The 25,829-nt window shown below is 43.4% G+C and overlaps 1 protein-coding gene across 1 annotated transcript; it reads left to right on the top strand.

The window, feature by feature from the left end:
- The first annotated feature begins 296 nt into the window (after window positions 1–296).
- On the top strand, window positions 297–4,818 carry SOX4 (SRY-box transcription factor 4). Its single transcript, XM_032650070.1, has one exon. It carries the CDS (start codon window positions 653–655, stop codon window positions 2,090–2,092), a length of 1,440 nt encoding a protein of 479 aa, XP_032505961.1. The 5' UTR covers window positions 297–652; the 3' UTR covers window positions 2,093–4,818.
- The last annotated feature ends 21,011 nt before the right edge of the window (window positions 4,819–25,829 follow it).

Here is a 25,829-nt window from a genome sequence, read left to right as displayed (position 1 = left end):
AACATACATTTATTCATGCCAGTCTGTTGCATGAAGGCTTTTTGGCTTCCTACCTTGCAACAAAATAATTGCACAAACTCCTCAGTACCGATTCCGCCCACAGAGAGTCCTGGAGCCAGAGTCTTTTCTGCTTTGCATTGTAGGAGAGGGACTAAGTGATAGAGACTATGTCGCTTTCCTGAGCTCCTGAGAGCGCTCGTGAACTGGAATCAACTGCTTCAGGGGAAGGAAAAAAAAAAAAAACAGACTTGCCTGGGAGGCGGCGAAAAACTTGCATTCGAAGCTTCAGCAACCAGCATTCAAGAAACTCCTCTCCACTTTTAGCACGGTCTCCAGGACTCAGGAGCCGAGAGACAGCGCAAACGGCGGCGCGGTGAGAGAGAGAAGAGCGAGAGAGAGAGGGAGGGAGAGTCTCCAGCCTGGGAACTATAACTCCTCTGCAAGAGGCGGAGTACTCCCGCCCCGCATCTTTTGGAGACTTTTCTCTCTTCGCCCACCTCCGCCCCGGCCGGGAGTTGAGCCGACCGCTCGGCCGCCGCGCGCGTCCCCCAACTCGGCGTACGCTTGGCCCCGGGAGCCAGGAGGGCCCGGCGATTGCGCCGCGGCCGCCGCAAGGGTGTGAGCGCGCGTGGGCGCCCGCCGAGCCGGGGCCATGGTGCAGCAAACCAACAACGCCGAGAACACGGAAGCGCTGCTGGCCGGCGAGAGCTCGGACTCGGGCGCCGGCCTCGAGCTGGGCATCGCCTCCTCCCCCACTCCCGGCTCCACCGCTTCCACGGGCGGCAAGGCCGACGACCCGAGCTGGTGCAAGACGCCGAGCGGGCACATCAAAAGGCCAATGAACGCCTTCATGGTGTGGTCGCAGATCGAGCGGCGCAAGATTATGGAGCAGTCGCCCGACATGCACAACGCCGAGATCTCCAAGCGGCTGGGCAAACGCTGGAAACTGCTCAAAGACAGCGACAAGATCCCTTTCATTCGGGAGGCGGAGCGGCTGCGTCTCAAGCACATGGCTGACTACCCCGACTACAAGTACCGGCCCAGGAAGAAGGTGAAGTCCGGCAACGCCAACTCCGGCTCCTCGGCCGCCTCCTCCTCTAAGCTGGGGGAGAAGGGCGACAAGGTCGGTGGCAGCGGCGGGGGCGGCCACGGGGGCGGCGGCGGTGGCGGGAGCGGCAACGCGGGGGGAGGAGGCGGCGGCGCAAGCGGCGGCGGCGCCAACTCCAAACCCGCGCAGAAAAAGAGCTGCGGCTCCAAAGTGGCGGGCGGCGCGGGCGGCGGGGTCGGCAAGCCCCACGCCAAGCTCATCCTGGCGGGCGGCGGCGGGGGCGGCGGGAAAGCGGCGGCCGCCTCCTCCTCCTCTTTCGCGGCCGAGCAGGCTGGGGCCGCCGCCCTGTTGCCCCTGGGCGCCGCCGCCGCCGCCGACCACCACTCGCTGTACAAGACGCGGACTCCCGGCGCCTCGGCCTCGGCGGCGGCCTCGGCCTCCGCCGGCCTCGCGGCCCCGGGCAAGCACCTGACCGAGAAAAAGGTGAAGCGCGTCTACCTGTTCGGCGGCCTGGGCGCGTCGTCCTCGCCCGTCGGCGGCGTGGGCGCGGGCGCCGATCCCAGCGACCCCCTCGGCCTGTACGAGGAGGGGGGCGCCGGCTGCTCGCCCGACGGGCCGAGCTTGAGCGGCCGCAGTAGCGCCGCTTCGTCGCCGGCCGCCGGCCGCTCGCCCGCCGACCACCGTAGCTACGCCAGCCTGCGCGCCGCCTCGCCCGCCCCGTCCAGCGCGCCCTCGCACGCGTCCTCGTCGGCCTCGTCCCATCACTCCTCCTCCTCCTCGTCCTCCTCCTCCTCGGGCTCGTCGTCCTCGGACGACGAGTTCGAAGACGATCTGCTCGACCTGAACCCCAGCTCAAACTTTGAGAGCATGTCCCTGGGCAGCTTCAGCTCGTCGTCGGCGCTGGACCGGGACCTGGATTTTAACTTCGAGCCTGGCTCCGGCTCGCACTTCGAGTTCCCGGACTACTGCACGCCCGAGGTGAGCGAGATGATCTCGGGAGACTGGCTGGAGTCCAGCATCTCCAACCTGGTCTTCACCTACTGAAGGGCGCGCGGGCTGGGAGAAGAGGGCCGGGGGGCGGGGGAGGGGGGCAGAGAGGAAAAAGAAAAAAGAAAAAAAAAAGCGGACAGAGAAAGAGTTGCAAGAGAAAAGGGAAAAAGAAAAAAAAAAAAGGAAAAAGGAAAAGGAAAAAAAAAAAGTTAGCAGGGCCGGCTTGGGCCGCGTCCCGGTGGTCGGAGAGCAGCGCGGCGGCGTTTGGGGACCCGCGCTCCCATCCCCCACCTCCCCGGCCGGAGGGACGCGGCGGAGGCGGAGGTAGACAGGGGCGACCTTTTATTGTTGTTCTTGATGTTGTTGTTGATGGCGAAAAAGCGACTTCGAGTTTCCTCCCCTTTGCTTGAAGAGACCCCCCCCCCCGCCCCGCACCGCTTCCAACGAGCTTCCGGACTTGTCTGCACCCCCGGCCAGAAGCCGAGTTGGTAGTTTTCTAAGAGACTGAAGGAATCTCGTTCCTCTCTCATCGCCCCCTTGGTATTTTATATTTGGTTTTTTTTTTTTTGATCCGGAGAGGAGGAGAAAAAAAAAAAATCCAGCGCGCCCCCGGGGCGTTTTGTTCTCAGCATCCCCGCCCCCATACTTCTTCGCCAACACTCCCCCCCCAAGAAGACAGAAGGCTCCGGGGAGTCGAATTTGACCGACGGCAGTTGTTGGAGGGTCGCACGGACCCGAGCGCCGGGACTGAGAGACTCCACGCTGGCGAATTCCCGTTTTGTTTTTGGAGGGGTTTTTTTTTTTCTCTACTTTTTTTTTTTCTTTTCTTTTTCTTTTTTTTTTTTCTTGCCCCTGCAGCCGGAGGAGGAGATGTTGAGTGACCGGCGCTCGGAAATGACCCAAGAACCTAGTTGGAAAGCCACACCAGCCAGGGCGAGGGGCGGGGAGGAGAAAGACACGAACTGGACAGGGGCGAATAATAAAACTGAAATGGATTTGCACGTTGGGGAGAAGGTGGCGGCGTCTCCTGGGCCTCCGCCTCCCGCATCTCTGAAATCAGTGAGGTGAGACTTCAAGGCCCGCAGGCGCGGAGGAGAGGAGACTGTTTGATGTGGTACCGGGGCAGTGGAGGGCGAGTGGTGTCGGGGGAAAAAAAAAAAAGGTTTTTTGCTTCTCTTAATCGGAATCGTGATGGTGTTGGATTATTTCACTGGTGGGGTTAATATAGCATGTTATCCTGTCTATCTTTTAAAGATTTCTGTATAAGACTGTTGAGCAGTTTTTAAAATAGTGTAGGATAATATAAAAAGCAGATAGATGGCGCTATGTTTGATTCCTACGACAGAAATTATCACCAGCTTTTTTTCATTCTTAACTCTTTAAAGGATTCAAACGCAACTCAAATCTGTGCTGGACTTTAAAAAACAATTCAGGACCAAATTTTTTCTCAGTGTGTATGTGTTTATTCCTTATAGGTGTAAATGAGAAGACGTGTTTTTTTCCCTCACCGATGCTCCATCCTCGTTTTTTTCTTTCTTTTTTTTTCCTTGTAAATGTAATCAGATGCCATTTTATATGTGGACGTATTTATACTGGCCAAACATTTTTTTTTCTTATTTTGTCCCTTTCTTCTTTCTTTTGCTTTTTTTTTCCTTTTTACTTCCTTATTTACTCCTTCCTCCCTTCTTTTCTTTCTTTTTTTTTTTTTGTAGTTGTTGTTACCCACGCCATTTTACGTCTCCTTCACTGAAGGGCTAGAGTTTTAACTTTTAATTTTTTATATTTAAATGTAGACTTTTGACACTTTTAAAAAAACAAAAAAAGACAAGAGAGATGAAAACGTTTGATTATTTTCTCAGTGTATTTTTGTAAAAAATATATAAAGGGGGTGTTAATCGGTGTAAATCGCTGTTTGGATTTCCTGATTTTATAATAGGGCGGCTGGTTAATATCTCACAGTTTAAAAAAATCAGCCCCTAATTTCTCCATGTTTACACTTCAATCTGCAGGCTTCTTAAAGTGACAGTATCCCTTAACCTGCCACCAGTGTCCATCCTTCGATCTCAGTCCTATAAAAAGGGGGAGGAGAATTAGCCAAACACTGTATGATTTTAAGAAAAACAAATTTTTTAAGCAAAATACTGTTTTATCCAGAGGCTTTAAAACTGGGGCATTTACAGCAAAAAGGGATCCTGTAGCTTTAACTTGTAAACCACATCTTTTTTGCACTTTTTTTATAAACAAAAACGTGCCGTTTAAACCACTGGATCTATCTAAATGCCGATTTGAGTTCGCGACACTATGTACTGCGTTTTTCATTCTTGTATTTGACTATTTAATCCTTTCTACTTGTCGCTAAATATAATTGTTTTAGTCTTATGGCATGATGATAGCATATGTGTTCAGGTTTATAGCTGTTGTGTTTAAGATTGAAAAAAGTGGAAAACATCTTTGTACATTTAAGTCTGTATTATAATAAGCAAAAAGATTGTGTGTATGTATGTTTAATATAACATGACAGGCACTAGGACGTCTGCCTTTTAAGGCAGTTCCGTTAAGGGTTTTTGTTTTTAAACTTTTTTTTGCCATCCATCCTGTGCAATATGCCGTGTAGAATATTTGTCTTAAAATTCAAGGCCACAAAAAACAATGTTTGGGGGAAAAAAAAGAAAAAAATCATGCCAGCTAATCATGTCAAGTTCACTGCCTGTCAGATTGTTGATATATACCTTCTGTAAATAACTTTTTTTGAGAAGGAAATAAAATCAGCTGGAACTGAACCCTAAATCTTGACTTTTGTCATTATTATGCCCAGAGCCTGAGATTGGAAGGGCCCTATGGTTTCTAGAAACTACACCATCTGCCTTAGCTTTGAAACAAGTGAGTTTCAGAGAGGCCTGTTAAATGCCATCTTATTGAGGAATAATTACTGAGTTCCTCTCGCCAAGATTTTGCAGGCCCTAACCCTGAAAGGATGCTGTCAGCTGAGTGTGTGTCAACTCTACATGCTTTCTAGGAATTTTCTGAGTTTACCCCATTTAAATAAGCACCCTTTGTCTTGAACTTTTAAAAGGGGGGGAGGGGCAACATGAACAGAATTCCTTACAGATGAACCTGCCGGCTGATCTTTTTTTCAACTTTGTGGTCCTAAAGCTGCTTTCTCCTTGACTTGCCCAGAGTCACTAGCGCTAGAATCGTTTCCCACAGATTAAGAACAAATATACCTGTTACATTATCAACATATTGTGGTGGAGAAAGGCATTACCAGTTACAAGATATAAAAGTATCCATTTTTTCCTCAAAAACAGAAAGCTTCACCTGGTGCCAAAATCTCCGTTTTGTGCCATGACCAACGTGGTCATTCACGTAAATGAAAAGCAACAGTAAGGGTGACCTGGAGAAGTTGGCTCCGTAAAGGGCTAAGAGGAAAGATTCCGCCCCCACCCCCCACCCCCAAATCTGGGAATAGCACACCTTCAGCTAGTGGAGATTTATACTTTCTGTAATCATCAGGCACGGTATTAATGAGACGTGTACGCAGGGAGAAAAAAATGCCTTGAATTTCCTAAGCCCTGTTGGTATTTGGTCTGGAGCCTGCACCTTGCTAAGGGGCACAATTTACTGTTTACTTTGAGGGTTAACAATTTCCATTAACTAGCAAAACCCATCTTCCAAATGTTTGTTAAAAATGTCTGCTTTATATGTCTTCTAGTTTTTCAGCACTGGAGAGGAGGGGTTAATAAGCAGACGTATGTGGAAATAACCCTTTAATCATCAGGATTGCTTGTAGGTAAGGAAGTCTCCTTCATCCTGGAATGTACAGCTGGACAGAGATTTTTGGAGCCTGTAGTCCAAAACAAGCAATTTTTTTTGGTCAATGAAAAGCAGTAATTCCCCCCTCCAAAATAATACAACTATCATGTTTCAGTATAATTTCATCTTTTAAAGATCGTTTTAGCTACCAGTCTCCAAATTTTTCTTTCATGTATTCACTAATACATTTAGTTTTAATTGCATTTGTGTTCTGTAATGGTAATATCGTTTTTTTAAAAAGATCTTAAAAAAAAAACAAAATGGTATCTTAAGTTTCTTCAAAGACTTTTGTAAAAGGACTCTTCTACAAAGTGCTTTAATTTTTGTTCATGGTAGTGATAATATGATTGTTTAGTTTTTTCAGATCCAAAGTATGAAAACCTTGACGTAAATGAAGACTATATGTTGTAATTTTTTAAGTATATTTTATTTTGTAGGGTTCTCCTGCTAGAACTACATTTATTCCTCCTTGACTTTCCATATAAGGACAGATGATTTAACTATTTTCTTTAAGAATTTCGATAACATGGCTTTAAAAACAAAAGGTTAAGTAAAGTGTGTGTCCTTCCTAGGAGATGATCGAGTAAATAGGAAACATTTTTGTACTTTCTTTCCTCTGAATCAGTTTTTATTCATAAGGGATACTTATGTGTTAGGTGGTACAAGGCATAATAAACCTGAGAGACCAAATAGTTTAGTATGATTTTTTTCTTTCAGATAATTTGGATCAATAGAAAACAAATTTCAGATTTTAAGAATAAGAAGCCACTTTTCTTTAAAGATACTGCTCTGGCCCTGGGCTCCATTAGAAATGTGAATCAGTAATACTTGCTTAAGCAAGTTTTGTCAGTTCCTAGTTGAATACCTATTAAGTGCCAAGAAACAATGTAAGCTGATAGGGTGGGCTGAGTGTCTGGATTTTCTGCTCACATTGCTCGGTGGGGGGAAAGGGGGCAGGGGTGCTGGAGGCATTAAGGGATTCTGAAGAAAGGGAGAAAGCAAAGGGCTGGGATGTGGACATCCACATCTACCAACTCTTCCCTGGGTTTATGGGGTACCCACGAATCAGAACACATGGTTTGGATAATGCTAGGGTTCAGAATATTTAATCATAAATTTAAAATAATTTATTTTAAAGGGGCATCTGGATAGATCCATATGTCAAGAAAACACTAAGAATTCTTACCCATCTTACCCATTTGGATTTCTCAGGGTAGAAGGTTGGTACGCTTTATTTTTCTTTGTGGTTATTTTATAATGCCTTTTTTCCCCCCCTCCTTTGAGTCCTGTAGTACAATATCTCTCTAACCCATATTTACTAACGTTTACCCTACCCGCCCTATTCTCCTGGAAAATTATCTCCCTATCCATTTTCAGATCTTCACTCTGGCTATCATTTGAAAGCCAAAGGGGAAGGGAGGGAAGCCATTCCAGACATCTGGTGTTCAGACTCTCCTAGAAACCTGCCAGATTCCCCCTTGCCCCAGGGTAAAGCACAAAATTCACATGCTGCCATCCAAGGTCCTGCACACAATGAAATGCCCACCTTTCCAGTTCTCCAAAAAGAATTCCAGTCCAGTGGTCTCTCCCATTGGACTGCAATTGTTGAAGGACAGGAACTAGACCTTAAATAGTTTCCCCAAATTTACCTTCTCTGTTTTGTTGCATAGGGTAAATATTTGATTGTTATTTATTGAACTTACATTGTTTCAATGGCACTTTAAGAGCTTCCAAAATGCCTTTGCATATTAGGCTTTATTATCACAGCTGTGGTAAGGAGGGAGCCTTGGATTTATTGAAAGCCTGGGTTAAAATGCTACCTCTTAGACCAACCAGCTGTGAAGGATGTTCACATTTCTTAGCCTCCTTCAGCCTCAGTGTTCTCAGCTGTTAAATAGAAAGAATGCTATGTGACATATAAAGCTATTGTGAGAATCTAGTGGAATAACACATGGGGCATACCTGGCATCAAGCCTGGCCTCTTGTATGGGCTCATTAAGTGCTAGTTCCTTACCTCATGGGTTGTTCTAAAAAGAGAATTCATGTTCAAGCCTAGCACAGTGCAAGCAATATAGAAGGTACCAAGTTCTTAAGAAGAAAACCCTGGAATTGGTGTCTCCTCATCTGCTACATGAACCCTCACATCTCAGAATTACCCCAAGACTCTTGTTAAGGGCAAAGGTGATAAAGAAGATCAGACTCTGGGGGTGGGGCCCTAAATAAGCCTCCATATACAGTGCTCGTTGAAGTTGGAGAATCATTGCCTCCACAGTCATTTAGCATTTTCTCCTAACAAATATGCAGCAAGGGCTTATTACCTACCACCTTTTGCTCCATGGAGAAATGGAATTCAGAGTGGCTCAATGAGGTCACGAGGTCAGAAGTGAGACAAACAGCCCTGGAATCCCTTCTCTTGAGCCCTAGTTCCGATTTCCAGAAACAGATGTCTTCTGTACTTTAGTCATAGAGATAAGAGACTTAGCCCAGGCCTCAAGTTGGAGAGAAGGATTGGCAGTCCTCTGACTTCCTGTCCACTTCCCAAGGATGCCCTCCAACCTCCCTAGTTGAAAGGGTAAGTGTAAGTAAGTAGCTGTGCATACGTATCTATGTTCTAGTTCAACAAATGTGAGCTAAGATAAAAGATCAACTCAGGGACTAAGTTTTGGAAGAAGTAACTGTAACTGAGGCAGAAGAGAATAGCAACAGTGTAAACATGGTGAGTGGAACTTCTGCTTTGCTATCTAAAAGTGAGATAATTGGAAAGTATTCAGAGGAGTGTACTCAGCCTTTATAGAGAGAGCTACAACCTACCCATTATATCCTAATGAGATTGACCGTTGGCTACAGTTAACTTGAAGGGTTTTATGGTTTCCTGCATGTGTTGTTTTCCTTCTCAATGTTAAAAAGAAGAAGAAAAAAAAGCCTCACATCACCAAACGGTATTTCCCAGGGGGCTGTTGGAGCAGGCTGCTGCATTTTGGTTTGTGCCTTAGTTAACAATGCACCTTCATGTGTGTGTGTCTGTGGATCCAGGTGATAATAAATTTAGCCTATTTTATTTTCTTCTGACAAGTTCAATTCAGGGCCGTTGGTTTATGGAGTACTGCCAAACAGGCCAGGCCTAAGTCAGGGCAGGAAGCTTCATGTTAGAGTCTTCCTTTACCCTGCAGACTTGTTCCTTAAGGACCAAGTTGTAACTCATTTTAGCACCAGTACACAAAATTGCTTTGCATTTTTGCGTCACTCATACCACATTCAAATGATATTCTACTTGAATTTGTTTTTGGTTTTTTTTAAGGATAGGATAAGAGAAGAAACAAATATATTTATCATCATTTAGCCTGCCTGGTACTTTAGATATTTTCCGCAATATATAATTCTTTGGACCAGTTGTTAGACAACTAATGATCGTGCTGTTTCCTTTCACAACATACAGCTGAAAGACTGGAAGCAATGAAAACACTGAGCATTATCTTTAGTAGGCTCTCAGCGTAGTGAATGCCCAGCAGTGTAGCATGATGATTGGCTAGAATGTATGGTGCATATAACTGCTTTCATAAAAGCAGAGCAGCCAGGCCCTGTTTAACGATCAATTAGCTCTGGTTGTATGTGTGGTTAATTGCCACTTTCTTACCAGGGCTTGTCCTAACTTCCCCAGCTCCAACACCTAAAACCTGTGAAAATAGTCTCTTCTGGAACTCCTGACCTTCAGTCTTGGCCTCTGCTTTCTCCCTCCCCTTTCCCACACTCCCAGCGCTTCAGGCCTTTTATCTCTCTTGTTTGCCAATCCCCTGAGACTTTGAATAATTTATTTGAAGTTCCTGGGAAGTTGTGGGGCTGCAGTCTCAAAACACATTGCACTTTGTTCCTCCCCTGGCAGAAGTAGGTCCAGAAACCTGTCTTTGAAAGAGGTGGTGCTAAGGACATTTGGGAATTTGCTAACAGTTATGATTTGGTTTTGGGGTGAGCACCCAAAGAATCCGAAAGCTGGAGGGGAGTAAAACTGGGGTGGAGTTTGGGGAGCTGTTGCTGAAGGTGAAAAGTACTTTACCCAAAGACTATCTAAAAATAGTGTCTCTCAAGATTTTAATAGGTGTTCTGTGGTCAAGTAAATTAAAGAAATGCTGTAAGAAGATTTCCATTTTTTATTGTTATGTCAATGTATATTTTTTCATATCTGTGCAAACATGTAAGAGTTTTTCTTGAGTAGCTCCTAGAAATAGAATTGCTAAATCTTAGTGTTACAGACATTGGCTTGTGACAGTTTTTCCACCCTGGAGCTGGTTGGGTATAAAGTGGGGTGGATGCTGAGAATAATCAGTGATAGGTCTAAGTGAATAAATTAGACTTTGAAACAATCACTGTATGCTCCCCCTCTCCGCCCGGAGGGTGAACAGATTCTTTTAGCATGTCAAAAGGGACATCTGCAAATCATTTTGAGATGATTTTTCTATCCTTAGTGTCTGATAAACATACATGATTCGAAAAACAACAATTACAGAAATAGCCTTGACCCTCCCATGGTGACAAAGATACAGGGATTTTAGCACTGTGGAAATGAACGTGAGGACAGGGTTCAGCTCCCTCTGGTCTTTTTCTTCTATTAGAATTCACCAGGCTGATTCCCATTCCTGGGTTACTGGCTCTACTTTTTTTAGGCTCTGTGATTGCAAAAAACACTCACTCAAGTAACTTGAAATCATGGGGGCTTTATGGCAAAGAAAAGCATGACTATCAGGGAATTAGAAATTTCATGAGCATTCTGAGAGAAATATTCAAGATACATGGCTCTAGTGAGCAGGTTAATCGGTTGCCTAATTTAGCATCAAGACTGCAAAAATATTAATACTGACCAGATATTCTCTTGGATTTCTTATGTGTCCTGACTTTCTCCCAATACTAAATTCTTGATTCTTTTCTCCTTATCTGATCCTTCAAATTCCCTTTTAAGACAGAATTTCATGTGATCAGTTACTTCATCAGTCACTTGCCCGGCAGTAAACTGGCTGCTTCTGGGTTATATGCCCACTTCTGGACCAATCACTGAGTGTCTACCCACTGATGAGTTGAGTCTATTCTTCACTCTCTCATCCCTCCTTTTTTACCTTTGCTCCAGGAATCTGAAAGCCCTCACTTCCTCTTACATTCCTTCTTTGCTCTCCTTATACTCCAGAATGGCAAGCCCAAGGTCTACAAATCAGTACGCTTCCTCCTCTACAATCCGCAGTATCCTCACTTGGAACAGTTTGGTTTTTATCTACTTGATAGATTGATTTGTTTTCCCTGTAGCTTTGATTTTGTCGCTAAGACTTAGAGATATAAACACAGGGATGAAGTATACCACATTCTAAAGAGAGTGCTCAACATTGGCGGCCAGAGAAAGCCCCAATCATCCAGGGCAGAATTGATCCTAATATAATCAGTATTCTCCTTCTCACCAGCCCACCACCGCCCGCAAGTCCAAATAAGCAGAAGACAGGAGAAAGGGAAGGAAGAGAGTCAGAGACCCGAAACATCTTTGAGGGGAGCACAGTGGGTCCTCACGCCATTGTATTTGGTCATCGGCATATTTGTTCTGCCAGAGAGAGAGGAGGGCTGGAGGGGTTTGTTGATCATCTGCCTTCTGCTGTTTGACTCAGGAAGGATATGAGTTTGCGGGGATCAAGTACACTGAAGTAGGAGTCTGAGAAAACTGGGGAGCACCTTGGGGAGCCAGAATTAGAGAGGTAAGGAAGAATCCAAGCTGGAACCCTCCAGGACAGGGAGAATAGGGCTCAGAAGAACCCACATATGTGCCCTTGGGGAAAAACAGCATTTGGATGCCCACCTGTCAGAAGGCCATCAGTGACCAGTAGGTGTTCGCTGGAGAATCAACACAAAGGGACAGAGGACTGCAGCCCTGGGCAGTTCAGTGAAGGGATATTCACATTGTTCTCTCTCCTTGCTCCCTCCCCCAACCCACTGGAGTAGTTATGCTTTGAAGTGGCATGGGAAGAAAGTATTTTTCCACTCCAAACTGCTGCTCTGGAAAGGTAAGGAAAGGAGATCTGAGTCAAGTTTGAGGGTAAACGTAAAAATTGTATTAGCTTTTTAAAAATTGGAAGTGACCAGAAAGTTATGGACCATACCATTATGTCAGTAGATGCTCTATTTTGTTTTTTTTTTCCTGCACCATGATGCCAGTCTTATCACACCATATTCTACCGGTGGAACAATCCTTGTGGCAAATTAGCAAAAGATATTTGGGGATGCGCGTGAGGCTATTTTAAAAATAAGTAAGGGGTTCTTCCCTGGTGGCGCAGTGGTTGAGAGTCCGCCTGCCGATGCAGGGGACACGGGTTCGTGCCCCGGTCCGGGAAGATCCCACATGCCGCAGAGCGGCTGGGCCCGTGAGCCATGGCCGCTGGGCCTGCGCGTCTGGAGCCTGTGCTCCGCAACGGGAGAGGCCACAACAGTGAGAGGCCCGCGTACCGCAAAAAAAAAAAAGTAAGAAAGGGAGTCCATCTTCTCTAGTCATCAGGAAGCCCAAAATTCCCTACTCCCTTTCTTTCTCCTTTAGACAGATGTGCTCAAAGAAATCCACACATAAACATACAACCAGAACAGTTCCTCTTTCACCTATTTTACATAACAAATTATGCTTAAAAAAAGTGGAAAAAAAAACCAAAACTCCACTGCTTTAGGATATGATCATAAAATTTTAAACTTTTTAAACTACAAAGGAACTTTAGAGGCCATCTAACCCATTGCCCTTCATTGATCCTACCAAATCCCCCAAGCCCCACATAACCCTGGAAAGCAGTCCACGCTCCCAAATTATTCTTGTCAAAATTGTTATTCAAATCCCTGTCCCTTCAAAACAAGATAAAACCCAGTGTCTTTCCCTGAGGACTACTGTTAGGTAGGTGTTGGAAGAATATCAATATGGTTGAAACTTTTTAATTAAATGGCCCTCATTCTCTTAACTGCTAGACATATTTACATTTTAAAAAGATGATGTTAAGTTCAATAAAGCTATTCATTTGTACAAGGGTGAGTAGTTTGACAAAATGAAGTGAGAACGTGCAGGAAATGGGGGGAGATTTCTTTAGCTGTAGGTTAGTAATTGGTCTCCATTTTGGCAGACTTGGTAGCAGGGCTCGGGAATCTGCCAGAGGGTCGACTCCTCTAAATCGTTTCAACTTCTCCCAATTAATTCTCCCGCGCCATCCAAACTCACATGTTCTCTGAAAGAGTGGGAGGATGTTAAGGGCAGTGTTCAAATGTTGTAGGTTCAAATACATATTACTAACGAAACTGGCTTAAAGAACTTCTCAATAAACCACAAGCATTTAATGAAGGAACCTAGCCTCAAATATTTAGGGAGTAGAAAAACCCAAGATATTCTCCATTCTTTCATGCCCGTTTGTAAGAAGACAGAGGTTTGCAAAGTAGGACTGCCGGTTGCTTTCCCCTTTTTGCTACGATTAACAAGACCTTAACAACTGTGGAACGTTTAAAAACTAAACCCGACAAAGGATAATTGAAACTATTCATTTCTACCTAACAAAAGAGGCTGGAGACCACTGTGGTTTTCTAACCTGTATACACTCATCATACAGTCCGGGAGGAGGACCTCCTGCATCTCTTGCCCCTTGATTCCCGCAAGGCTCAGTCCCTTGGGATGCAGCACTTTTCTCTGTGTGCCATCTCTGATTCAAGTTGGTCCATCTGGAAGTAGTATTACCCAAGCATTTATACCCCGAGCCTGGTTCGCCACAAGTGACTGCATGTTTCCTGAAACCAGCTATTGGCAGCTGTTACATAGGCCTTTTCTGCTTTTTAGATACCTATAATTACACCAATTATGCCAATCACTGATGTTTATAAAGGATTTAAAATTTTACACACCCAGAAGAGTCTATCAGAAAGCAGCATCTGAGGCAGAGTGACACCCCACAGAGGGGCCTATTTGGCCATTGCAATTGCTGATTCAAAAAAGTGAGAGGGCTTCCCTGGTGGCGCAGTGGTTGAGAGGCTGCCTGCCGATGCAGGGGACGCAGGTTCGTGCCCCGGTCCGGGAAGATCCCACATGCCACGGAGCGGCTAGGCCCGTGAGCCATGGCCGCTGAGCCTGTGTGTCCAGAGCCTGTGCTCCACAATGGGAGAGGCCACAACAGTGAGAGGCCTACGTACCGCAAAAAAAAAAAACAGAGTAAGTAAAGCTTCTTATGAGCCCATATGTCTTAGGCAAGTTAATCCTGTCACTGGAATAAAATTGTTTGGTTAAGAACCACAGAACTCAATCTAACTTTTATTTTCAAAGGAAAGAACACTGTATCCAAGTCAATGAAATCAGGTTTTTTGACCGGAGACCCTCTGAACCGCAACATGAGGATGAGATGGTTGGTATTCCTCTGTCCCAGGCTCCACCTTTAGATCCAATAAGAGACTGGATGAGGACCATCCAGTCAGCACGCTGAGCTGGAAGGTAAAGAGCCGTCCTGGCAGTGCCCAGATGAGCTGTATTACAGCCTGGGGCAAAGGGAAAATAGGGTAATACTGATCCTGTATTTAAAATTTTGATACTAAGTTCATCATATATTTCTTTTTTTTTTTTGCATTGACTTTGATTTTTTTAAAATATGGCATTAAGATATTGTTTATTTTGATTGATGAGTTGTTTGGGTCCCCCTTAAATTTTGTGTCTCGCTTGCCTCACCCTAGCCCTTGCCCTGGGTTCCCTGGGGCAACTTTGGTGTGTGGTTTGCTGGCTTGGTGACTGGTCCTTACACACGAGTCCTTTTTATATGCCTTTAAATGCAATTAATGTATTTGCTATTTGCCCAGCAGCCAGCTGGACAGAATTTGAACTATTTTTAGTTGACTTCTTGAAACATTAGAACAATTGTCCTTAATTGTTAGTATTTGTAAGGATTGTCTGGGGTGCTTGTTAAGAACACAGATTTCCAGACCTCATGCCCAGAAGTTTGGGATTTCCTATGCCGAGGTGAAATTCAGATCTCTGCCTATTTGCATTTTTAGATAAAAATGCTTCTGATGCAGGTATTTTACAAACCACACTTGTGTAAAAGACTCTTTTCAGGGGATAGTTCTATTTTGTGAGTTATACCCCGTTCCATCAGGGGCAAAGGGGATTACTGGGGGTTGGCAGCTGCCTATGGAATAGCCACCAAAAAAGTAACAATAACAAAGTTACTCTTCAAACCAGCCCTGTAAGGAGCAGAGACCCAGAGCCAGAAACTCCTGTTACAGTAGGCTGTTAGCTATCTGCAGCAGGTAGGATTTTCTGATAATTCAGCAGACATTAAATAAAACAGCACATGTGTAAGCACTTGATAGCTAAAAGCAGCTCACAAACACAAGAAGTTATTGTTATTACATTTATTCAGTGTTTTAGAGACACTTAAGACGTTCCACAGAACATTGCATTCCTTCACAAATCCCCATCAGACCAAATTCTCTACATTTAATAGGATTATCCCCTCATGGAATGCTTTCACAGTATTTCTGAAATCGAGGTCTGAGGACCACCTCTTTATCGTACAATCCAGAGGTGATAAGGTGGCTTTTCCTGAAAATGTTACCCGGAGCTTCCCCAAATGCTTTTTCACAGCCTCAGGCACTTATGGAAAGCTGCAGCATTATCTAAATCAAGATAGGAAGGACTTCATAACACCAGAAGCTGAAGCGGTTACCATGGGCGGGTTCTATGTATTTGCATGGATTACCGGAGCACTTAGTTCTTGTAGAGCCGGCAGGGACTTTACTTGTGATCAACAGAGGCAGAATTTGAACTCGGGAAGTAGGACACTGGGAACAGAACACTTTCCCACGGTAGTGCGGCTGGCAGTGCTGGGGACTGTGCTTCTGTAAGCTGAAGTCTCTTCCTCTCTAGAGGAACATTCCTAACCGGTTTATCAACACTTCTTCCCTAGACAGTTTTTCAGGTGATCCCCCATCTTGGTTCTCTGTTGCACATTTCATACTTGTGAAGGGACTTTGAGGACTGAGGACCCTGTCCATCAGCATAAATCCTATGTCATACCAGGCCAGCCCCAAACCTTCCTAAAGTCGCCCCATCTTCTTGGATCTTGGTCACGCTGCTGGTGTGTCTCTGAGTTTCCTGCCCTCACAATGTGGACTCTTTTTTAACGTGCGCACTAATCCTCAACATCCTTATCTGATGCTTGTGACCCGCCATTTACCCCACTAGAATTGTACTGATTGTGTTTTTGGCTGGTGTAGAATGATTTTGATCCAGTTTCTTCAAAGGTACACAAGCATTGACCTCTCCAAGTCAATTCCATTTATACAGGCCCTAACTGGCTGTGGTGAGGCATGCTCCGTGTTTGGGATTCTGTTATCTTTCTGGAACAAGATTGGCCCAGGGCATCTGGTTAGGCGAGTCCCCACAATGAGGGGAAAGAACATAGTGCCTCCTCTGAAAGGCAGGAGCAGAAGAGATTACGGCCGTACCTGCTGCGCGCTCTACTGTAGAAAGAGGCCTTCTAGTTCTCATGAGTTCTGCTTTACTTTTACAGCAGATGGAGAGCTTTTTAACCTCCTGACTTTCTCTCTTTGGGGGAGGTCGGGAGCAGGGAGAGTGCCTGGGCTGGGATGAGAGGTGTGGGGAGGGTAGAGAGGGAGCCAAGCCTGGGAATTATCAGAAAGATATCGATGGAATTTTTATTTTACGTTTGGAAGTTAACATGGTGAAGTTAAAAGGCAAATCTAGTTTCTCTGTCCACACTCTACACACAAACACAGACACACACACACACACTCAGTCCCTTCTCCACCGTCATTCTCCTGTTGCATTGCTTAGAAGAGGAAGGTGATTTTTTGAAAGACATTTGATCCACCTAGTGGAAGAGGAAGCAAACAGGGAGATGAGATCAGGGGGATTTCTGGGAAAGAAAGTGTGAAACACAAGGGACAAAAGAGTGAGTCATCGGGCCAGATGCAATCGTGAGAGACCATCTGGCTCAATGCTTCCCAAACTTTTTTAGGGATATTAGTAAATTTCTACATCAGTTAATAATTGCCTGTTTTGCCGCATTAGGGAGGCAGGGGGTGGGGGAGGGGGGCGTGTTTATCTATTTACCTCTGGCAATGAACATCTGTGTAGAGATTGAGTAGGGCATTCTATTTTGGCTTAGTCATCTGAAGTGAGCCTTTGGAAAACAAATATCTATCTGATTGATAAGGAAAAGGAGAAACAAAGGTAAAATAAGGTGGCAAACCCTGGTTCACCTTTTTTCTCGTTGGGAAGGTGGGAAATCCCCTTTCCCACTGCTGTGGGTACAAAGGGCAGATACTCAGTTCCCAGCCTGCTCTTGGCCAGGACCAGCCCCTTGTGTCCCAAGACGTGCTGAGAGAAAGCCTGCAGGGGAGGGGAGGGGGATGTCTGAGAATGGTTTTCTTGCCGGATAATGGGTGAGAGGCCTTTGATGAGTGCCTGTTCCTGTTTCCTTCCTGTTGGGAGCAGCTGCAGTGGCTTATCCTGTGGCCATGCGGGAAAACCCGAGAGAACCGTGGAGATGCTGACCCAGAGCCATGATACAGTGAATTATGGAACAAAGTCAAGAACAGCACTGCTGGGGCTTCCCTGGTGGCGCAGTGGTTGAGAGTCCGCCTGCCGATGCAGGGTACGTGGGTTCGTGCCCCGGTCCGGGAGGATCCCACATACCACGGAGCGGCGGGGCCCGTGAGCCATGCCCGCTGCGCCTGCGCGTCCGGAGCCTGCGCTCCGCAACGGGAGAGGCCACAACAGTAAGAGGCCCGCGTACCGCAAAAAAAAAAAAAAAAAAAGAACAGCACCGCTGAACTCCTTGTTACACAGGGAAAACAAAGTCACATTGACAAAGACACTTTTAGTCAGGTGCTCTGTGGCTTGCAAACAAAATCTTACCTGACACAGATAGAGAAGATCATTTTCATGCAGAAAATATTGATTGGCTTGCTTGGAAACAAATGAAATTACTACTAAACAATTACCACCACTCATGGCATCAACATTTATGGAGCACTTTATATATTTGTGCTTTATATATATTGTTTCATTTAATACTGGCCCTCTGAGATAGTTATTATTATCCCCATTTTATAGATATGAAAATTAAGTCCAAAGAGGTTAATTAGCCCCAGGTCTAATGAGAAGTAGAACTGAACCTAGGCAGTGTAATTCCACAACCAACCGACCCCCTTTTCTATTAGATATAGGACAAACATTTAAATATGGCATATGTGTTAAGGTAATTCTTAGAAAGTGGTTAGTTACATGTTGTTCATACCTAATAGCATTCACTTAACCATCACAATTACTTGGATCAACATGTCCATTTTTATAATTATTTTGAATATCAATTCAATTAGAATTCCTTTGCAAGATTTTCCAATGTCTGAAGTAATAAAAGCTTGCCAAGACTGAAGTCACAAAAGAAAACAAAAGGCACTTTTGAAGAATCATCAAATCTTAGGTTTGAAAGCAACTTGGAGAAATGTTTGGCTGAAATCAGAATATACCTTAAATGTAGTATTTATATCTGCAAGATTAGTAGCCCCTATTAAAAGAAAAAAAGAAACCAGAATGTAGTCACTTAATTAAATTTAGTTTGGCTCCATGTGATTGCTGAGTTATTTTCTCAGCGATCACAATCAGTTAAATAGAATGAAAATCTTGAGTTTTTCTGGGGCTTAATGTAAAGCACTTTAGCCTATAGTTAATCTTACCCCTTCCATTCCCTCTTGAAAAAGAAGGATGTTTGCCTTTCTCTGCCTGTCTCCATGATTACATAAAGATGTCCAAGGGTGGTCCTTCTGTTGTCCATCAGCCTTTGGGGTCTTTGGGAGATTTTCCTGTGGGGCCTCAGAGACTCAACCCTGGGGAGGCAGACAGGGAAGCTCTCACTTTCTCCCCCCATTTGGGGTCTTGGTTGCTCTCAGCCAACGTGCTCTTCTTTTTCCAAAGTCAAGCCTCAAGATGGTGAAGATGGAAACTAAATGGAAGAGAAATTGTTCTGAGTTTTCTCTGGACCGAGCAGCAGGCCTGTCTCTTTCTTTTTGCGCTTCCTTTCTGAGCCACAGACTTTTTTGCTTTCAGGGATGTGCTTCAGAGGCCTCTGGGCAACCAACTTTCTGAATCTGTTTCAGGTTGGTGCCCTTCTCTCATCATCCTTGGTCCTCTCCCTGCTTTCATCTTTAGCTTGGGCCCTTTGAAAACCTGAGCACACCAGAAAGCTTTGCATGCAGCTGGCTTGCAGCTGTCTTCACCTTTTCTTCCTCATGCAAATTCTAATACAATCACAAATGATCCCGATTTTGAGAGTCCTCTGTTCTCTTACACTATTTCTCATTTTCAATTGTACCCATCTTTGAATATTTGAAATCTGCTTTCCTAATCTCTTAAAGAGTATGTTGGATGCCTCTTGGCTTTTCCTTTCTCTGTTGGATAATTATGATTCCGTGGGTCTCCTGCCCACCCACCCCCAAGTTTCTTGTCATTTCCACTGTACTAAAGAATTATTTTCCAGATAAGAATTAAGTCCAGAAAGAGCATCCAAATTCCACTTTAGAAGGGAAATTTTAATTTATTCAAATTCCAGTGTAGAAGGGAAATTCACCTATTTCAAAATTAAAATCTGTAAACAAAGGAAAAATTTATTCTTAAATCAATTCTATAACCTCCTCCTTCCTGGAGTTAATATAACGTATTCCTCTTTGGGTGTTAAAGTATATAATGGTGGATCAAAAATCATGCATAGGGCTTCCCTGGTGGCGCAGTGGTTGAGAGTCCGCCTGCCGATGTAGGGGACGTGGGTTCGTGCCCCAGTCCGGGAGGATCCCACATGCCGCGGAGCAGCTGGGCCCGTGAGCCATGGCCGCTGGACCTGCGCATCCGGAGCCTGTGCTCTGCAACAGGGGAGGCCACATTGGTGAGAGGCCCGCATATCGCAAAAAAAAAAAAAAAATCATGCATAGTTTTGTTGATTTAATTGAAAGATTTGGAAGTAAAATTTTTTCAATTTTTTCCTTCTTTTAAAATTCCATGGACACAAAACTTTAAAACTTGATATGTCTTTTATTATTAGCTATAACTGATTCTTTTAAAAATGCTATAACTTAATTGCACTGTGGCCTCAAATCATGTTTAAGAATCCTAACCTGATTGTTTCCTGCTAATTTTTTTTTTTAATTGAGGCTGTTTGCAACCCTAATCTTTAAATTCAAATCAAAGTAGCTTTTGCAACTTTGAGAACCAAATGTCTTTCAGTGCATAATGCACTCTGTGTGCATGTATGTGTGTGTATGTATGTGTGTGTGTTGTGTATAAAATTATTTTTATTGAGAGGTAACAAACTCCCTGTTTAAAAATGGGTTTAATTATTAGGGTCACTGTCTTCCCCAACAAGAAGTCAAGGGAGCAGTTCCTGGTTGATTGACCAGCTCCACAGTGTCTTCAGAAACCCAGTCTCTTTCCTTCTCACTGCTCAGCATCACTTGACCAAATTAATGGGTTTAACAACTCTAGGCATCTCATTGTCACTAAACACCACTGGGAAGCAGGAAGGGAGGCGAAAGCGTTTCTCTTCTTATCTGCTTCTTTCTCTCTGATGTCTCTCTCTCTCCAAAGGTTCCTGAAAACACGCCCCCCCCAACACACACATACATACAAATACACACATGTATGTTTTATGTCTTACATATATGCATTAACAATATTATTAAACTTTACAAACATAGACTACAATTTATGTAGTGTCATGGAACATTATTAAAGGAAGAAAAAATTCTACTTGGCTTCATTATTTAAAAAATTAGATAAGTAAATTGAGAAAGAAGAAGAAATCTTTGAAATAATGCAGGAGGTGAGGATCATTATTACCCTGATTTAGGCATGTTTGTTGATAAATCATATTCTCTGAAAGAAAACTCCTCCAGTAAAGACCTAATATAATGCTATTAAATCTACAATAGGGGTTAATTCTAACCTCTAGCACCAGTATTTTAAAAACAGTTAATTCTATTAAAATAATCTTCTATTAAAATAAAATAAAAGGTGTAGGTGCATATTGAAGACAACAGAACATTTTAGGACTTAACTCTAAATGAATCCCTGCGCTGTGTCGGCAAATTATCAGAATTGGAATCATGTCCTAGGCTCCTTCTGATCAGACTCTATATATGCAAACTCTGTTAACTGGTTTGAGTTAATGATAGCTTTTACATGGAAGCCTAGCCTTAACCTAATGCTGCAGCCAACCCATTTTACAGAGGGGCCTGTTTGTACATGAAAGTGAATAGATTATGAAAGCTGTAATTAAGGAAAGGGCACGTACAAGTCCTTTGCTTATTTAACTGCCAACTAAATGAAAGTGCTTGAAAAAAGTTTAAACTTTAAAATTGGCACAAAGCCTTCAGCAAGTAAGAGTTCTATGAGTTTTTGTTTCATTCAGGAAACTCTATCAGATGAGAACTTGAGTCTGGGTTCCATTCCCACAAGTCCACTGACCCAGCTCTCACTTTCTTAGTCAATGTCATCTTTGTTGCTAAATCCACTGTGTGCTTTTCCATCTTGATCTGACTGGCCCTCCCTGAAGTATTGGACACTGCCTGTCACATCCTCCTGCTCAAAGCCCTCCTCCCTTGCTTTCTATGATATACCACCTTCTCCCAGGTGTCCACTGCTCCATGGGTGCTTCTCTTGGGCTCTTCTGCTGCTGGACAATGTCTTCCATATTGGTGATCTGTGGTTCTCTCTTCTCATCCTCCACTCACTCTGGTGAGTAATAGCATCCAACTAGCATGCTCTTGTTCACTTCCATGGCTTTAAAAATGATATACGTTGGGGCTTCCCTGGTGGCGCAGTGGTTGAGAGTCCGCCTGCCGATGCAGGGGATGCGGGTTCGTGCCCCGGTCCGGGAAGATCCCACATGCCGCGGAGCGGCTGGGCCCGAGAGCCATGGCCGCTGAGCCTGCGCGTCCGGAGCCTGTGCTCCGCGATGGGAGAGGCCACAACAGTGAGAGGCCCGCGTACCGCAAAAAAAAAAAAAAAAAAAAAAAGATATACATTGTACACTCGTAACATATAATATTGTATATCAACTATGCTTCAATAAAAAATATTTTTTTAAAAAAAGACATATGAACTGTTGGCTCCCGGAATCTGTGTTTAAGTGCCCTAGCCTCTCTCCTGCACCCCAGACCTACTAAATAGTTCCATGTGAATGTCTCCCATTGATGTCAAACTCACGTTTGATGTCATGATCTCCTGAGCTCCCCTTCAACACTGCTCTTTCTCTGATACTCTTTTTGATGAGTGACACTATTGTCACTCAGTGGTGAGGACATTAAAAGGAACAATTCTAGATACCTTCTTCAGCTTTTCTTCACTCACACGTCCAGTGATTTACTAAGTGTCCTGCAGTCTACCTTCTCGATGTCTCTGGAATTTACCTTTCACTCCATTCCTGCTGCCAGTACTGTAGGCCAAGACTTTATCATGATCTCAGCTGGGATATTTTGGCGGCCTTTCACCTGTTCTCCTATCTCATCTTGCCCAGCTTGAGTCCATTCATCACACTGTCCCTAGCATGGTCTATTTAAAACATAAGTCCAATCATTTCACTCCCCTGGTTGCAATCTTTGAATGCCTCTGCCATCACCTTCAGGAGGGTTCAAAGGTTGTAGCATGGTTTACAGCACTCTTGGGAACTGGTCCTGATTTAGCTTCCTGGTGTCATTTGTTACCACCCCTCCTTCCTCCTTTACAACGAACCCCTCTGTATTCTGTACATCAGCAGTACTAAAATATTTTCAGTTACCAAAAGATACCACGATTTCTCACTTTTGTGCTCTTGATATGATTTGCTGGCTTCACGTTATCCCCTTTCTCCAATTCTTCACCTGGCTGACCCTTTCCTTGAGAAATCAACATAGGCTTCTCTCTTTGGGGAGGCCTTCCCCACCCCAGTCTGGCCACCTCTGCTGTGATTCCATATTACTCTGTGAATATCAAAGTGCTTATTTTATAACCATCTGTTTGCCTGTCTTTCCCCCTCACTATAAAATTTTTGAAGGAGCAACTAGTGTCTTACTGGTCCTCGTAAGCTCCCCACCTTAAATAGGCCATTCCTTAATACATGCTCTAATGCAGCAAAAATTAGGCAACTAGTTAAGATAGAAAACAAGTTTAAAAAAAAAAAAAAAAAGAAAACAAGTTTTAAGATAGAAAACAAGTTTTGTAACTTTTTTCAAGAAGGAAAAAATTAAAGATATATTCAAATGACTTTTGGGGGTCGTATTTTGGTAGAGAATAGGAATATTTTGATTATAGTAGAAACATTATTTTGCTTTTTTGGTGGGGGTGTGTGTTATTTGTTTAACTGAAGATCTTTTGTTGAAGTGAAATAACTTGGATGTTGGGGGCAAACAAACTTGGCTTCAAACACTAGCCCAAGGCTCCTCTAGTGGTTTGCTCTTGGATGAGTTACTTATACTTTGGAAACTCATCTCTCTCATCTGCAAAATGAGGATTGTATTCACCTTAGAAGTGTGTTGTGAAGGTTTAAATAAGAGACTTATTTAAAAGTATCTGGATATTAGTGAGTGTTCAGTAAATATTGATCATCTTTCCCTTCTTTGAGTAGCTTATTAAAGTAGGAGGTTAAAGGGACTTCCCTGGTGGTCCAGTGGTAAAGAATCACCTTTCACTGCAGGGTACGCAAGGTTTGATCCCTGGTCGGGGAACTAAGATCCCACATGCCGTGGGGTAACTAAGCCCACATGCCACAACTACTGAGCTCGTGCACCTTAACCAGAGAGCTCGCGTGCTGCCAACTACAGAGCCCACACGCTCTGGAACCTGTGTGCCACAACTAGAGAGAAGCCCGCGCGTCACAATGAAGAGCCCACATGACGCAACTAAGACCTGACACAGCGAAAAGAAAAAGCCTAAGAGACACATCACTTGACCTTCAGATTATATGGAATATAGAATCTAAATATCTCAAAATTGGGTCTATTTGTTCATTTCTTTAATTATAGTAGCTTTGTGAGTTGGGGAATAAACACATTTTACGGTAATTAATATTATATAAATTATTTTTTCTGTGTAATAATATAGAAGCATCTACAATTTCCCCAATTATCTATTATATTGAGTAGCACATTACCAAAAGTGGCCTTGTTTCATTCCTTTCTAGAAAACATTTTTAAGTATACTAAATAATGTGTAAATGTGCAGAGTTAAAATAAGTCCAAATGATAATCCATATATTGAAAATTACTAGGTGGAAAGTCATACACTTTATAATTTATTTCTTTGCCGTTGCACATGGCATAGAGCACTGCTTGTAATTCTGGAAAGTAAATCACATGAATCTGAGCAAGTGGATTTAAAAGGAGACTATAATTCAGATAGTTACTAAAATAAATTTTCAGATAAAAAAGCTAAATCTAGGCAGTAAATTGGGCAATTTAACATTTTTAAAGTATTCTGCAAACATTTGAAATGGCTTTTTAAAGTTTTTTAAAAGTCAGTTCAGTCCCTTTTTAGGGTAAATAATTGCTCCACTTGAAAGCCTTGGCAAAGGGACTTAAGCTCCTATCCCAATACCCCTCACTTTATGGGTTCCTTCACCCACAGATCTCTAGCAGGTTAAAGTGGCTACATATTGGCTTATTTTCACAAGATATGAGTAATTACTTTAATTGCTCTGGTTTATTAAGTGAAATCCAAAGTAACTTCTGTGCCTACCTAACATTTAGTTAATGAGCACAGGGGTACCTCCAGGAGATTAATGGAACCTTGATAAAGGGGTAGTTTAATGGGTGAAGCAGCACATCTAGATTTCATTGGGAAAGGGATGGAATAATCCATATATTTGGATGCAATTTAATGTAATTACATTGTAATTTTGGTTATTGTGAAAAGACAGTTTGCCACTGGAAGTGGGAGCTGGAGGATAACTAATGTAAGTAATTGGAATCTATAACAAATATTAATTGAGTACCTACAAGTTTCAAGGCTCCAGGGTAAGTATTGTGACAAAGACAAGGAAACATAGGAATTAGTATCTCTTCTCAAGTAACTAACTTTCATTTGAAATGAGAACAGATTATGTCACTCACCTAATTAAAACGCTTCAAATGTTTTCCATTGCAGAGAATAACTTCCAGACTCTTCAACATAGCCACAAGGACTGATGTGGCACTGAATACAATGTTCCCCATTGCTCAGTAGATTCTAGCCATACATTCTTTGTTTTCCCTGAACATGCCCGGCTTGTTTCTGTCTTAAAGGCTTTGCAGGAACTGTTTCTTATGCTTGGAATGCTCCTTTCCAGTCTTCACATGGCTGCTTCTCATCGTTCAGATCTCACCTCAAATGTTCCTTCTCAGATAAGACTTCCTCAACCACCAACACATCTCTGGTGCATAACTTACTTTCTACATAGCTTATCACTATGAGAAATTATCTTATTTGTTCTTTCTTTTCCCAGCCATCACTAGAACACAAATAACCTGACTGTGTCTATTCTGTCTGTCTCTGTGATCTCAATGCCTGGAATGATGCTTGATACACAGTAAATAGTCAACAAATATTTGTTGAATATTGAATGAATGAGGTCGCCACATCTCTTTGAGCCCAGAGTTTCTATTAAGAGAGAATTAAATGAGATTTTATACATATCACACATGTATATGATATATTGTGAAATATAATTTAACATATATAAAATCTCATTTCATATATCTGTATGTAATATGTAAAATCTCATTATATATAATGTATACACGTAAAATGAGATTTTATAATATATAAATGCCAGATCTATATCTATATCTATATCTACCTGGCACTTAGCAAAGCATCTGGCCCAAATTAAGAGTGCAATATTTGGTAACTGTTATATTTTCCACGGATGATGCAGGATAAAGTTAGGATCCTGGGAACAAGTTTTGAGACTTACAT

Source organism: Phocoena sinus, chromosome 11 (assembly GCF_008692025.1).
Source record: "Phocoena sinus isolate mPhoSin1 chromosome 11, mPhoSin1.pri, whole genome shotgun sequence".
In the NCBI taxonomy this organism is placed as follows: domain Eukaryota; kingdom Metazoa; phylum Chordata; class Mammalia; order Artiodactyla; family Phocoenidae; genus Phocoena; species Phocoena sinus.
This window is presented reverse-complemented; position numbering and strand designations above follow the sequence as displayed.